Below are 13,865 nucleotides of genomic sequence, written 5' to 3' on the forward strand. Positions count from 1 at the left end.
CTGTAGTCTCTCTTTGATCCCCCCTCCTTTGATCCCTCCGCTTTCACACTGCATGTTCCCCCTGCTGTGATACATTGTTGCCATAGTCCCTGTAAACATCTTATCTGTAGCCTGGGGCGCCGGCCTGACCAAGGCCGTGCTAACTCTGGCTCCTTGGCAGGAAGCCTGGGATGGCACCTGGGTGAGAGAGTGACCCCCTCCCCTTGGGAACGGGTCTGGTTTCGGCGGGAGAATTGTATTGATAACTGCTTGCTTCCCCAATATCGAACAGTCTTGACTTCGAATGTTTAAGTGTTCAGATCTACTTCCAATTAAAGCTTCCTTTCTATAGAAGCCTGTTGGTGAGTTTTGTCTGCCCTTGACACCCCTGGAGTTCTGATTGGCTGAAAAGATGTTATAAAAACATGGCTTTGCCAGCATCTGCCACCAGAGCATGAGCCTCTTCAATGTGTGACTGAAGGTGAGCCATGACAGCCTTCTTATGGTTGGCTCCACCCCCTGTGGCAGCCATCTTGTGGCTGAGCCATCACAACGTACCAGAATTCTACAAGTGCCTACAGACCCCCAAAACTGGGGACTCCTGGTGTGATTTATCGGACCTCTTACTGGGATTCCACCAGCATGCATCACAACCCTGTTGCCCTAATAACGTGTTTACCGTGAGCAGATCTGAGCCTTCGTCTCCTCGATCTGGATCGTCGGAGGATTCTATGGTTTCCTTCACACGATTTTCCAGTTGTTCCAAGCCATTCTCAAAATCTTCTAGTTGCAGGAGATGAAACTGAGGCAAGGAATGGATGGGAAGGGGTTAGACACAGCCAAAGTGTGCACCAGAGAAACAAAGGACTCAAAAGGCAAGTATAAAATGCTATTAACTGATGCAATTCGCTGGTACAAGATGGCCTCTGACCGGTGAGAACAGGAGGCTGGATTAGATGGACTGTTGGTCCAATCCATCAGGATTGCCTTTGAGATATATCATATTCAATGCAGATAACATTAAGCCACTTGTGATCCTAAGGGGTGGCCAAACCATAGCTCTCCGTACAGCAAGATGTCTCTAGCTGACAGGAGCTTACGGGAATTATAGGCCATGGACATCTGGTGAGCCACAATTTGGCCACCCCTGAAGAGACATTTTGAGAATGGTGGTGAAAAGCGCTGTCAAATCAGAGCCAACATGACAATCCCGTAGGTTTTTCAAGGCAAGAGACGAGCAAAGGTGGTTTGCCATTTATTTATTGTATAATATAAAATATGTGACCAAGTTGATACAAGAAGGGGTATGCAGTTTGATTGGGCAATTACTCTAAATCAGTGGTCCCCAACCTGCGGTCCGCGGCCCGGTGCCGGGCCGCGAAGGCCAGGGCGCCGGGCCGCGGTTCCCTCTCCCCGCCCCCCCTGCAGTAAAAAACTTCCCAGGCTGCAAGCTTGCGGCCCGGGAAGCTTCTTACTGCGGGAGGGGGGGAGAGGGAATCAGGGCCGCACCGCGCATAGCGCATGCACGTCCCAGCCGAGCATGCGCACATGCGCGCTGTGCGTCCAAAATCGCGCACGTGTGCCACTTTTGTGCATGCGCGCACATGCGTAAAAGTGCCGCTCATGCGCGATTTCAGCCACACAGCACGCCTGTGCGCAGCCGCGGCCGCACACGCGCAATGCGCGGGCGGGGCAGTTGCCCTGCCGGTCCCCAGCCGAAAAAAGGTTGGGGACGACTGCTCTAAATACTAATATCTTTAATCCACTTAAAATGCATCTGGGGAGAGATCAAAGAGCTCTGTCACATCTCCCTGAAAAACACAACATTTACATCCCTGTGACAGATGGAAAACAGTTTGGTGGGTTGTGCCACAATCACATTTGGGACCTGGTATTTTGTCTCATTTAAACAACAATTCTGCACAACTTCCAAAGTCTGTTTGTATTCTATTAGCCATCTTCCATACTTTAAATGACAAGTCGAATCCTGTGGGCCTTTCATTGGTGTTTATCAGGTTATGGATATGGAACATACATCTCATGTTCACAACCATTTGGTTTGGGAGGCATTTAAAGGGAGCGAGGTCATTTAAATGCCTCCAGCCGGCCCTTCATGCATAGCTGATGTCTTAAGAAGCTTCTGATGCCTCAATGGAAGTTGTTAGCTGAGAACCTACATTTGTCTGGCAGCCAGAAGTTGTAACTCTTTAGCATTATCGAGGTTACACCACAAGGAGGCAAGCTAGAATCTCACCTCAAGAGATTGCAAGCATACCTGGGTGGACCACTTATAAACTCCTTGAGAGGCTGATCATGAACAGAATTGGTGACAGAATTAACAAAACCTGTCCCTATATAGAAAGTGGGATTTAGACCCTGTTGTAGTTGTGAAGACCAAGATCTTCTGGCTACAGTATATGCATGGAAACAACCAACCTATCCAATAGTCCTTCTCAGGGTCACCTGACATGGGGTATAGGAAACTGTATCCAAACCTGCCAAATGAATACTGAAAGTACAATCAAATCTAAACGTCATTACTGGTTGTGAATCTTACTAGCCAATAAAATAGATGTAGCTCTTGTTCAAGAAACTTACCTTGATAATGAAAATCAAGCCTGCCACAGAGCTAAAATTGTGGGGATGTTATGTTATTGGCATCACATACCATCGTGCCTATGGTATGGAGACTTACCATACTAGTTTGGTGTAGTGGTTAGGAGTGCGGACTTCTAATCTGGCATGCCAGGTTCGATTCTGCACTCCCCCACATGCAGCCAGCTGGGTGACCTTGGGCTCGCCACAGCACTGATAATATTGTTCTGACCAAGCAGGAATATCAGGGCTCTCTCAGCCTCACCCACCCCACAGGGTGTCAGTTGTGGGGAGAGGAATGGGAAGGCGACTGTAAGCCGCTTTGAGCCTCCTTCAGGTAGGGAAAAGCGGCATATAAGAACCAACTCTTCTTCTTCTTCTTCTTCTTCTTCTTCTTCTTCTTCTTCTGCGGCATATAAGAACCAACTCTTCTTCTTCTTCTTCTTCTTCTTCTTCTTCTTCTTCTTCTTCTCCTTCTTCTTCTCCCCAAATCAACATTGAAAATACAAAGCTGAAATTGACTAGAATCCACAACATTGTAGTAAACGTTGAGTAAGCTTGTTGTTCTTGCCTACTGCTGCATAGCAGCCCCGACTTTCCTGACTGGTCTCCCATCAAAGTAGAAGAAGAAGAAGAAGAGTTGGTTCTTATATGTACTAACCAAGGTTAACTCTGCTTAGTTTCAAAAGTTTAACACGATTAGGTTACACTGGGCCATCCAGGACACAGCACTTCTGCTCTACATGGTTGCAATTTCAAGGCTGAAAGTTCCACTGAATACAATGGAAAATATTGAAGCACACGTAAGCTTATTTGCTGCTGAAAAGACTAGGATTTTAAAAACACTCCTGTTTAGCTTGGGCTATGCATGTGCTTTTATTTTTTAGATCATTAAAATTTAAGGGACTGAAAAAAAATTAAAACAAAAAGCCAGCTAAAAATAGCCCCAAAATTCAGCACTCTGTTTCTAGGGTCCATCAAGCTCTCTCCAAAACCATTTCAGCTTTTTTTTACCTTTCAAGTGCCGCGGAATGGCTGCGCCTTGGTGGTGAGGTGATATTTTTGTACCTGCCACGGTTCCTAGCAGCATGTAAATGATGATGACTTTGTATCCCAATTTGCAACTAAAATACACACTGGAAACAGAGGCCCTCCTGTGTTTACTCTGCATTAGGTGCAACCTTGAGTGCTAAGTGCAGAATCCAAATGCATATTATTATAAAAGTATTTGGTCAATTCAAAAGCCTTTTCAAATACTGTGAACCTGAAATGAACAAAATGTGAGAGATGGAAGACTCCCCCCTGAAAGGCAAACTTTCAATGCTCAAGGGGGCAGCAGGAGTTTTACATGAGAGACATAAAGGAAGCCTTAGAGGTGGCAGGTGACAGTGGATGAGCGAGAGGGTGGTGAGTGTCCTGCATAGGGCAGGGGGTTGGACTAGATGACCCAGGAGGTCTCTTCCAACTCTATGATTCTATGATTCTAAATTCTGTCTGAACCTCCGGAAGAAGTTCCTGACAGTTAGAGCGGTTTCTCAGTGGAACAGGCTTCCTCGGGAGGTGGTGGGTTCTCCATGTTCGGAGATTTTTAAACAGAGGCTGGAGAGCCATCTGACGGAGAGGCTGATTCTGAGAAGGTTCGAAGGGGTGGCAGGTGACAGTGGGTGAGCGAGAGGGTTGTGAGTGTCCTGCATAGTGCAGGGGGTTGGACTAGATGACCCAGGAGGTCCCTTCCAACTCTATGATTCTATGATTCTTCTCGTACAAGGGAGGGGATGATAATGAAGTGGCAGAGCATCTGCTTGGAATGCAGAAGGTCCCTCAGCATCTCCAGCTGAAAGGATCAGGTGATAGATAGAGGGGGAAAAACCTCGACCTGAGACCACGGAGGACAGCCTGAGTAGACAATGCTGAATTTAATGGACCAACAGTCTAGATTCACCAGTACACTAGGGTCATCTATTGACGTCGGGTTATGGCTCCCATATAATACTCCCCTTATTGGATATTTATGGGGGTGGGGAGCGGATAGTTGATTTATATCACCATGTTTTCTACATATGTTGTATTTTTATGTCCTGTTTTCATTTTTATTTTCATTTTATTGTTTTTTTTTATTAATGGACTGCTGTAATTCGCCATGAGCCGGTTCCGGGAGTGGCGGGGAATAAAAATCTAAATAATAATTATGAACATAATTCAGTGTAAAGCAGATTCCTGTGATCCACTGGGGAGGGGAGCCCTTGAAAGAGAATCGCAGGCAAGAGGAAGCTGCTTACTAGTGTCATGTGCCATGCCTAAAAGGTAAAGGTATCCCCTGTGCAAGCACCGAGTCATGTCTGACCCTTGGGGTGATGCCCTCAAGTGTTTTCATGGCAGACTCAATACGGGGTGGTTTGCCAGTGCCTTCCCCAGTCATTACTGTTTACCGTTACCATTTACCATTACCATTGCCATGCCTGGCTCCTGTCAAATTGGCCATCTTCTCCCAGGCTTGAGTTGTACTTTTAGTGGGTGCCTCTCCCTGTCCTGCCTGCCTTGTTATTCTCCAATATTCTGAAGTGCGGATTATTTGTTTGTTGTGCTAATGCCTTAGAATGTAAACAACTCTCTATTGTCGCCTTAACAACTGTTTGTGGCTCATACAGCCTGTCCTTATTTTCACACTCTTACGGATCAAACGGATTGACTGTGGGAAAGGATATTCCCCGTTCGAAATGTGATTTGGGGGATGTGGGGACAAGGGTAGAATTTATTCTGGTTTTCCAGGGCGAACTCGTCAGTGCTTTCCCTGTGTATAATCTCCATTCGACGCTTTCTGGTTTTCTTCAGTGAAGGCTAACTTCAGTTTTACTTCTGGTTGTTGGTTCTGAAGTGAACTGTGGACTGCACTCCTAGGGTCGTCACGAGTGGCCATTAAAACTGGAAGGAAGCTCAGTGCAAGGAAGGAGGAGGGATATGAGGGAGAAGTTTAGCACCTGTTCTCAGTTGCAAGGGTGAGTTTCATGGCAAGTGGGAACTTGGGTCCCCACGGTTGTAATCTGACCCTCTAACTGAGAGCCAGTGTGGTGTAGTGGTTAGCAGTGCAGACTTCTAATCTGGCATGCCTGGTTCGATTCTGCAGTCCCCCACATGCAGCCAGCTGGGTGACCTTGGGCTTGCTACAGCACTGATAAAACTGTTCTGACCGGGCAGTGATATCGGCGCTCTCTCAGCCTCACCCACCCCACAGGGTGTCTGTTGTGGGGAGAGGAAAGGAAAGGCGAATGTAAGCCGCTTTGAGCCTCCTTCGGGTAGAGAAAAGCGGCATATAAGAACCAACTCTTCTTCTTCTTTCTTCTTCTTCTTCTTCTTCTTCCCCATGGGTCCCCAACCTTCTGTCCTCTAGCAAGGATGGCCACTGAATACTTGTAAAATGTTAGTGTGTGTGGAGACAGGAAGAGTAGTGAGTGGGATTGTAATTCCAGAAGGGGACAGCCATTGCTTAATTCCCCTTCCTGGATCAGTATATGCACTTGGTTCTGCATTTCCTCTGGAGCATGTAAGAACATAAGCCATGTTGGGTCCGGCCAATGGCCCATCCAGTCCAACACTCTACGTCAGACAGTGGCCAAAACTGAGGTGCCATCAGGAGGTCCACCATAAGAACATAAGAGAAGCCATGTTGGATCAGGCCAATGGCCCATCCAGTCCAACACTTTACACCAGACAGTGGCCCAAACCCAGGTGCTATCAGGAGGTCCACCATAAAACATGTTGGATCAGGCCAATGGCCCATCCGGTCACGCAATGGACAAAACTGGGGTACCATCAGCAGGTCCAGCAGTGGGGCCAGAATTCCAGAAGCCCTCCTGGTCTTGCCCCTCAAGTACCAAGAATACAAAGCATCACTGCTTCAGATGTTCTGTTCCTCCATCCCTCAACGCCACCTCTACACTGAAAATACCAAATCCAGTTCTCCAGTGGGTTATTCCTAACGGACTCCCCCGCGTGAATTTCCAGCTATTAGTCCATGTGCTGTCCTGCTGCAAGTCCTTGTGGTGACCACCTGCAAGATATAACATGCAGTCTGGCCCTAACAATTCTATTCTAAAGGGGGGGGCTGCCACCTCTCTGGCTTTTTGGTAATTGAAGCACCTCGGAGAATGCTGAAAACACCTGAGTTGCTACAGACGAATTCCTGCACATTCACTGTCTACTTTGCAGTTTGCAATCAGAACCATGTCTAACCGAGCTCTACGTTGCCTGAACCTATATGATATCTGCACCTTACAGCTGCACTGAATGCCAAACAGTGAAATCCGTGCAAAGGTTCTAGGAATGAAAGGGAGGGAGAGCCTGTGCATCTCAGGGAAAGATGAGGAGGGGGATAGGAGAGGTGGACTCCAAACTGCATCTCTACAGGGGTCACCTGGTAGTAAATATGCTTTTTCAAATGACTCTTAGGGAAAACACACACACACAAATGTCTCCGGTGACACTTTTGATTAATAGCAAAGACATCCTCCAAGAGGTACCTGAAACTCGTTCACTTTCATCTGCAACACCTGTTCCAAATAGGAGAGCCTCTGAAGTGCCTGGAGCTTCTCTGGGAGGAGGGAGTCTGCTGCAGGCTCAGCCGCCTGAGAGACCTTCTCTGCCAGATCAGAAAGCTGGAGAGCTCTTCCTCTGAGGCCCTGAAGACCGAGCTGCAGTTTCTGGAAAGAGAGGGAAGCACATTAGGGCTTTTATGAATTTTTATGAACTTAGGCAGATTGGGAGCGGGTGGGCAGGAAGGGATGGGCCAGTGTTTGTCTCTTGTGGCCCTTCCTTGCCTACTCAGGGAATTGCTGATCGCCACTGTGGGATGGTAGGTGAATTCCCTCCAGGCAAGGCTGCATTCTGGAGATTGCAGTGGGACATGAAATTGGGGTCACTGTAGGTGGGCAGCTAGTTATAAGTTCTTCTATTGTGCAGGGGGTTGGACTAGATGACCCAGGATATCCCTTCCAGCTCTATGATTCTAAATTCCGTCTAAACATCCGGAAGAAGTTCCTGCCAGAGTGGTTTCTCAGTGGAACAGGCTTCCTCAGGAGGTGCCACCTTTGGGGATTTTTCTCCATCTTTGGGGATTTTTAAACAGAGGCTGGATAGCAATCTGAAGTAGAGGCTGATTCTGGGAAGGTTCAAGGGGGTGGCAGGTGACAGTGGATGAGCAAGAGGGTGGTGAGTGTCCTGCACAGTGAGGGGATTGGACTAGATGACCCGAAGGGTCCTTCCAACTCTAAGATTCTAAATGAAAGACAGGATAGTATTTAGGATGCTAGCCAGGCTGATAATGAGGAAAGTCAAGGGACACTTGCATTTTTGCAGACCATTTGTCTGTGTCTGCTCTCTGCCCAAGATGTCTCCCTGCTGTGTGGACTTCCCACCTGGTGCAGAAATGAGGTCAGCAGTGCCAGTTTCTCCCACACCGCTTCTAGAGATCTGCTTCTAGATAGGGATGGGCGATTCGGCTCAGGTAAAATTCTTTAATCGATGCTGATTCGAGTACCTTTTGGGTTTATCCCAGCTGAATTGCACATCCCAACGAGTCGAACCGGAGAAGGCTGAAGTGCAGGGGTAGTCAAACTGCGGCCCTCCAGATGTCCGTGGACTACAATTCCCATGAGCCCCTGCCAGCATTTGCTGGCAGGGGCTCATGGGAATTGTAGTCCACGGACATCTGGAGGGCCGCAGTTTGACTACCCCTGCGCAAGTGATCCAGGCTTGATTCGCCTGACTGAGAATGGCCCTGTCGAACAACTGATCCGCAGGTGGGGGCTTTAAATGTCTCTCCAGAAGACCCATCTGAAGATGCAGAGAGTGGTCTCCTCCCCCCTCTCATGACCCCTCTGAGGCTGTGGAGAGCCCCGACCTCTACTCGAATCAATACACTGAATCAGTGATTCGAGATTCACCGAATCAGGAAAAAAAATTGAATTTGAAAAGTACTGATTTTTTCCCCTGGTGCACATCATCCCTACTTCTACTTTGGGCCCATCACATCCCTGCATCTACTTTGGGCCTGTCACAAACTCTCAGCCTGGCCACAGCTCGTCATGGAGGAGGGAAGAACGGGGTTTTAAGCCGCTTTGACTCCCAACTAGGGAGAGAAGTGGGATATAAGTACACAAATACACGAAATGCAGTGTATGTTCCTTATCTTATTTCCCTTCCATTTCCATCTTGTTATGTTCACCATTGTGGAAACGTACGTGCCCCTAGCCCACAGCTGATCAGTTAGCAACCAGGGCCCCCCACGCCTGCTATTAACACTCGAAAACACTGCAGGAGTTCTTTTTGCATATTTCCAGTGGTGTTTTCTACAAAAGGAAGCCTTCGCAAGCATTCCGAATGCAGGAAGAGGGCCAGCCAGGCCACCTGCACGATTCTTCAAGGGATGCAAATCCTGAGGATCTAACGCCCTTTGACTTCCTGCTCGCCGGTGATTAACAGTACGAAGGAACTCGCAGTCTGCCTACTCTTTATTTTTTTTACTGGGGAGGCAAGGCAGTGGAAGGTGGGGGAGGGTAAGAGGAGCGTCTCCGTTGAAAGGTATAATTTATTACTATTTCCACTTAGCATTAGATGCAAAAAAGAAGAATCGCACCTTCTGAGATCTTAATGGGCATAAAGTGAGAATAAAATGCTAATCTGCCAACCATTAGGAACAAATTTTGGCAACCCGACTGAATGCATGCCTGTCTGTCTTCCTAACCCCTTTTCCGCTTTGTGCAGCTGGGCTCTTAGGGCCGAACGAACCTGCTACTTTAAAGCGATCCATTTTAATTTCTTCCCATTATGTTTTCACACGGCGCTCATTAATGCCACAAATCTATCAGCTCACTGAGGACGAGCGTTTTGCCACAAGCCCTCAATCTCCCCTCAAAAACTGTTAGTACAGAACAGGGCTTGGGACTTAAAAGCATGCCGGATACCCAAATCGGTTCCTAAGAGTAATCCTGAACTAGAAAGCGTAAGAAATAACTCCTGAGCCATTAGAGCAGTTATTGGGGTGTGTGTGTGTGTGTGTGTGAGACAGTGTGTTTTTCTCCTCAACAAAGGAGAAATAATGATTTGCCTTTTTTCTGCATATTTTGGAAAGCGATTGTGACTAACTAGCAGGTGAGATTTTAATAGCCTCTTTGTGTCCGCCCGAATTTTCCCGCTTCTTTTTTGTTGGCCCAGAGAGGTGGAATAGCTTTCAGCAAAGCTGAACAAGAGCTCTCCGGGAGATGTCATTGCTGCTCTTTTATCGGTCAAAGAGCCTGGAAGAAAACCCTGAAATGTTTTTTGTGCAGATGGTTCCGGAAGGTAGCCCTGTTGGTCTCCAGGGCCGCAGCTAGGTATGTGTCCAGTAGCGCTTTACAGACCAACAAGGTTTTGTGGGGGTGTGAGTTTTCGAGACACAAAGCTCCCTTTGACTCTTGAAAAGTCATACCCTCCCAAATCTTGTTGGACTCTAGTCGAGCTCCTGGACTCGAATCTAGCCGTTTTCCTTGCAGCGTAAGGCCTTGCTTAGTTAATTTAATGCAAAATAGAATTGTATTTGTTTTGATTTCATTGAAGGCACTGAAATACAGAATAGAATCATAGAGTTGGAAGGGGCCACACAGGCCATCTAGTCCAACCCCCTGCTCAACGCAGGATCAGCCCTAAGCATCCTAAAGCATCCAAGAAAAGTGTGTATCCAACCTTTGCTTGAAGACTGCCAGTGAGGGGGAGCTCACCACCTCCTTAGGCAGCCTATTCCACTGCTGAACTACTCTGACTGTGAAATTTTTTTCCTGTTATCTAGCCTATATCGTTGTACTTGTAGTTTAAACCCATTATTGCGTGTCCTCTCCTCTGCAGCCAGCAGAAACAGCATCCTGCCCTCCTCCAAGTGACAACCTTTCAAATACTTAAAGAGGGCTATCATGTCCCCTCTCAACCTCCTTTTCTCCAGGCTGAACATTCTCAAGTCCCTCAACCTATCTTCATAGGGCTTGGTCCCTTGGCCCCAGATCATCTTTGTCGCTCTCCTCTGTACCCTTTCAATTTTATCTACGTCCTTCTTGAAGTGAGGCCTCCAGAACTGCACACAGTACTCCTGGTGTGGTCTGACCAGTGCCGTATACAATGGGACTATGACATCTTGTGATTTTGATGTGATGCCCCTGTTGATACAGCCCAAAATGGCCAAAATAATTGTATATCATCTTATTGGCCTCCTCCCATAAAACCTCAGACGAGCTTCCCTGGAACAAATAAGACCTGAAGTGTAGTAGTAGTAGTAGTAGTAGTAGTAGTAGTAGTAGTAGTAGTAGTAGTAGTAGTAGTAGTAATGTTATTATTGGAATTTATTTCCCGCCACTCTCGGTGAAGCCAGTTCATGGAGGGTTACAAGATAAAAAGATAAAAACACAAAGTCCCTTAAAAACCCTGCTAAAACACGGCAACTAACAGAAATACAGAAACCAACAACAACGCGGCAGCAAACCAACCCCCCACTACCTCCACTGGGGACTAGGGGAGAACTGCTGGCCACCACTGTTAGAATGTGGTGGAATTCCTTCCTTTGCCCACAGATCTTCTCTACGCCCTGGCCTCAACCACCGACTTGGCGGAAGAGCTCTGTCTTGCAGGCCCTGCGGAAAGCTGAAAGCTGCAAGCAGGCTGCGCTGACGATTAAGGTGCTACTGGGTTTGTCTTTAGTCAGGAATGTTGTCAACTTACTTGGATGTCCTTTGACTTCTGCTTCAGGAAGTCCATCGTACCGCTTGCAGGGATGGTAGCCGCCAGGAGGGAACTGCACTGCTCTTCGTGTTTGTCCAGCTGGAACGTCACCTCCGTGTGTAAGTCCGCGTATGATCCCCAAAGTTGCAAAGACGTCCGTGCTTTCTGCAGCTGATCGGCTAGCTCTTCGTGGATCAGCACCCACCTATCGGACAGACCCAGGGCGACAGCAGGATTAGTGATGGACTCGGGCCAGGAGGATTTGGGGTTCAAATCTCAACTGTGCTAGGAGGCTGACTGGATTAACCTAAGCCTGTCATTCTCTCTTGGCCTAACTGACATCGCAGAGTTGTTGTGAAACTACGAGGGGAGGAGGAAGGGAAGAGAACCAGAAGAAATTCCGTCTAAACCTCCGGAAGAAGTTCCTGACAGTTAGAGCGATTCCTCAGTGGAACAGGCTTCCTCGGGAGTTGGTGAGTTCTCCGTCTTTGGAGATTTTTACACAGAGGCTGGAGAGCCATCCGACGGAGAGGCTGATTCTGTGAAGGTTCAAGGGGGTGGCAGGTTACAAGGGATGAGCGAGAGAGTGGTGAGTGTCCTGCATAGTGCATGGGGTTGGGCTAGATGACCCAGGAGGTCCCTTCCAACTCTGTGATTCTATAAATCTATGATTATATGATTCTATGTACGTAGTCCCGACCTCCTTGGAAGAAAAATGGATTGAATATAGCAGATCTCAAAAAGAAATGCAATGCTGGAGTTAAGCCCTTCGGTCAGATTTTTCTACCAACAGGGCAATGCACAGTGGCTCAAAAAAGCAAATTTGCTAAAAAGTACGTTGAAATTTGCAGAACGGAAACATAACGTTTGCGACTACAGAAAAAAAAACCCTTTTTGAAGCCTCCCAAGAGAGCTAGAGCCCCTCCCTAATCAATGATAGTGAGTGAGGTCACTGGTCTCAAGGTCCCTGCTGCCCACCTTGACTGTAGCTGCTCTACAGTTTCTCACTTTACCTTCTGCCTTTCAACTGGCAATGCTGGGGATTGAACCTAGAACCTTCGGCATGCAAAGTAGAAGAAGAAGAAGAAGAAGAAGAAGAAGAAGAAGAAGAAGAAGAAGAAGAAGAAGAAGAAGAAGAAGAAGAAGAAGAAGACGAAGACGAAGACGAAGACGACGACGACGACAGTCGCCTTCCCATTCCTCCCCCCCACAACAGACACCTTTTGGGGTGGGTGAGGCTGAGAGAGCCCTGATATCACTGCCCGGTCAGAACAGTTTTAACAGTGCTATGTCGAGCCCAAGGTCACCCAGCTGGCTGCATGTGGGGAAGCGCAGAATCGAACCTGGCATGCCAGATTAGAAGTCCGCACTCCTAACCACTGCACCAAACTGCTTTGCCACTGAGCCACAGCCCTCTCTCTAAATGGTGTTTGGAGTTTATGCTTGGCACTCTTTAGAGGAGGGTCACTGCTCAGTAGCAAGGCATCTTTTGCAGGCAGGAAGTCTCAAGTTCAATTCCTGCCTTCTCTAGTAGAGGATGTGGAAGATCTCGGACTGAGACACTGAAGCCAGTCTGAGACCATTCTGACCTTGACGGGGCAACGTCCTGATTGGGTATAAGCCAGCATCAGGTGCCACCGTGTGGCCGGCATATCCAGCGGATGGAACTCTAGTTCTTGGTGTTGGCCTCTACTGAGGGGGGGGCTACAGTCTACACTCCATGAGATACATGAGAATCCATTCAGGCTGAGAGAGGGCTTCTACAAGGGTGGCACTTTGGAGGATAAATATTCGGATTTTGGGGCTCCAAGAGATATATTTTGATACTTTTCATCAGTGTGGGAGCCTCTTCATTCATCTTGTTTACCACTTTATAGTCCCCATTACAACATTTATATATTAGACCACTGAAGAAGACCCCAAGAGTGGTTGAAACGCATTTGGTTATCTGGTTTCTTGTCATCTCTCCATGTGTCAAAATGTATTGGATTTGTGCAATAGTGCTTGATATATGTGGATGCAAATATTTATTTCAATGCATGTTCACATCTAAAACTTAAAAACAAGTTTTATATGTGCACATGTACTGAAATAAATATTTGCATTTTAATATTTAATACATATCCGGCCGCTGCTGAACCTTTTAGGTTCCTAACTTGAGCATACAGGTTGGGTTGCTTAGCTCCTCTTTTGTTCTTTCATTTCTATCCGAGGGGGGCCAAACTGTGGCTCTCCAGATGTCCATAAACTACAACTCCCATGAACCCCTGCTAGCATCATGCTGGCAGAGGCTCATGGCAATTGTGGTTCATGGGCATCTGGAGAGCTACAGTTTGTCCACCTTGGTCTATACCAGGGGTAGTCAACCTGTGGTCCTCCAGATGTCTATGAACTACAATTCCCAGGAGCCCCTGCCAGCGTTTGTAGTCCATGGACATCTGGAGGACCACAGGTTGATTACCCCTGGTCTATACTTTCTCTGTCTGAGTCCCCGGAGAACCAGTGCCTGTCAGGGTAGGCAATTTTGGCTTAGTTAGACCAAATCCTGCTTG

The 13,865-nt window shown here is 47.5% G+C and overlaps 1 protein-coding gene across 4 annotated transcripts in view; it reads right to left on the reverse strand.

The window, feature by feature from the left end:
- SYNE2 (spectrin repeat containing nuclear envelope protein 2) overlaps positions 1–13,865 on the reverse strand; it is a 293,618-nt gene that overhangs the window by 60,536 nt on the left and 219,217 nt on the right. For all 4 annotated transcript variants that reach the window (XM_077323895.1, XM_077323896.1, XM_077323893.1 and 1 more), the window contains 3 exons: positions 11,314–11,518; positions 7,092–7,271; positions 659–781 (listed from right to left, as the gene is read on the reverse strand). In XM_077323895.1, the coding sequence (XP_077180010.1) occupies positions 659–781; positions 7,092–7,271; positions 11,314–11,518 (508 nt within the window). The remainder of the gene's footprint in view (positions 1–658; positions 782–7,091; positions 7,272–11,313; positions 11,519–13,865) is intronic.

Source organism: Paroedura picta, chromosome 2, assembly GCF_049243985.1.
Source record: "Paroedura picta isolate Pp20150507F chromosome 2, Ppicta_v3.0, whole genome shotgun sequence".
Classification (NCBI taxonomy): domain Eukaryota; kingdom Metazoa; phylum Chordata; class Lepidosauria; order Squamata; family Gekkonidae; genus Paroedura; species Paroedura picta.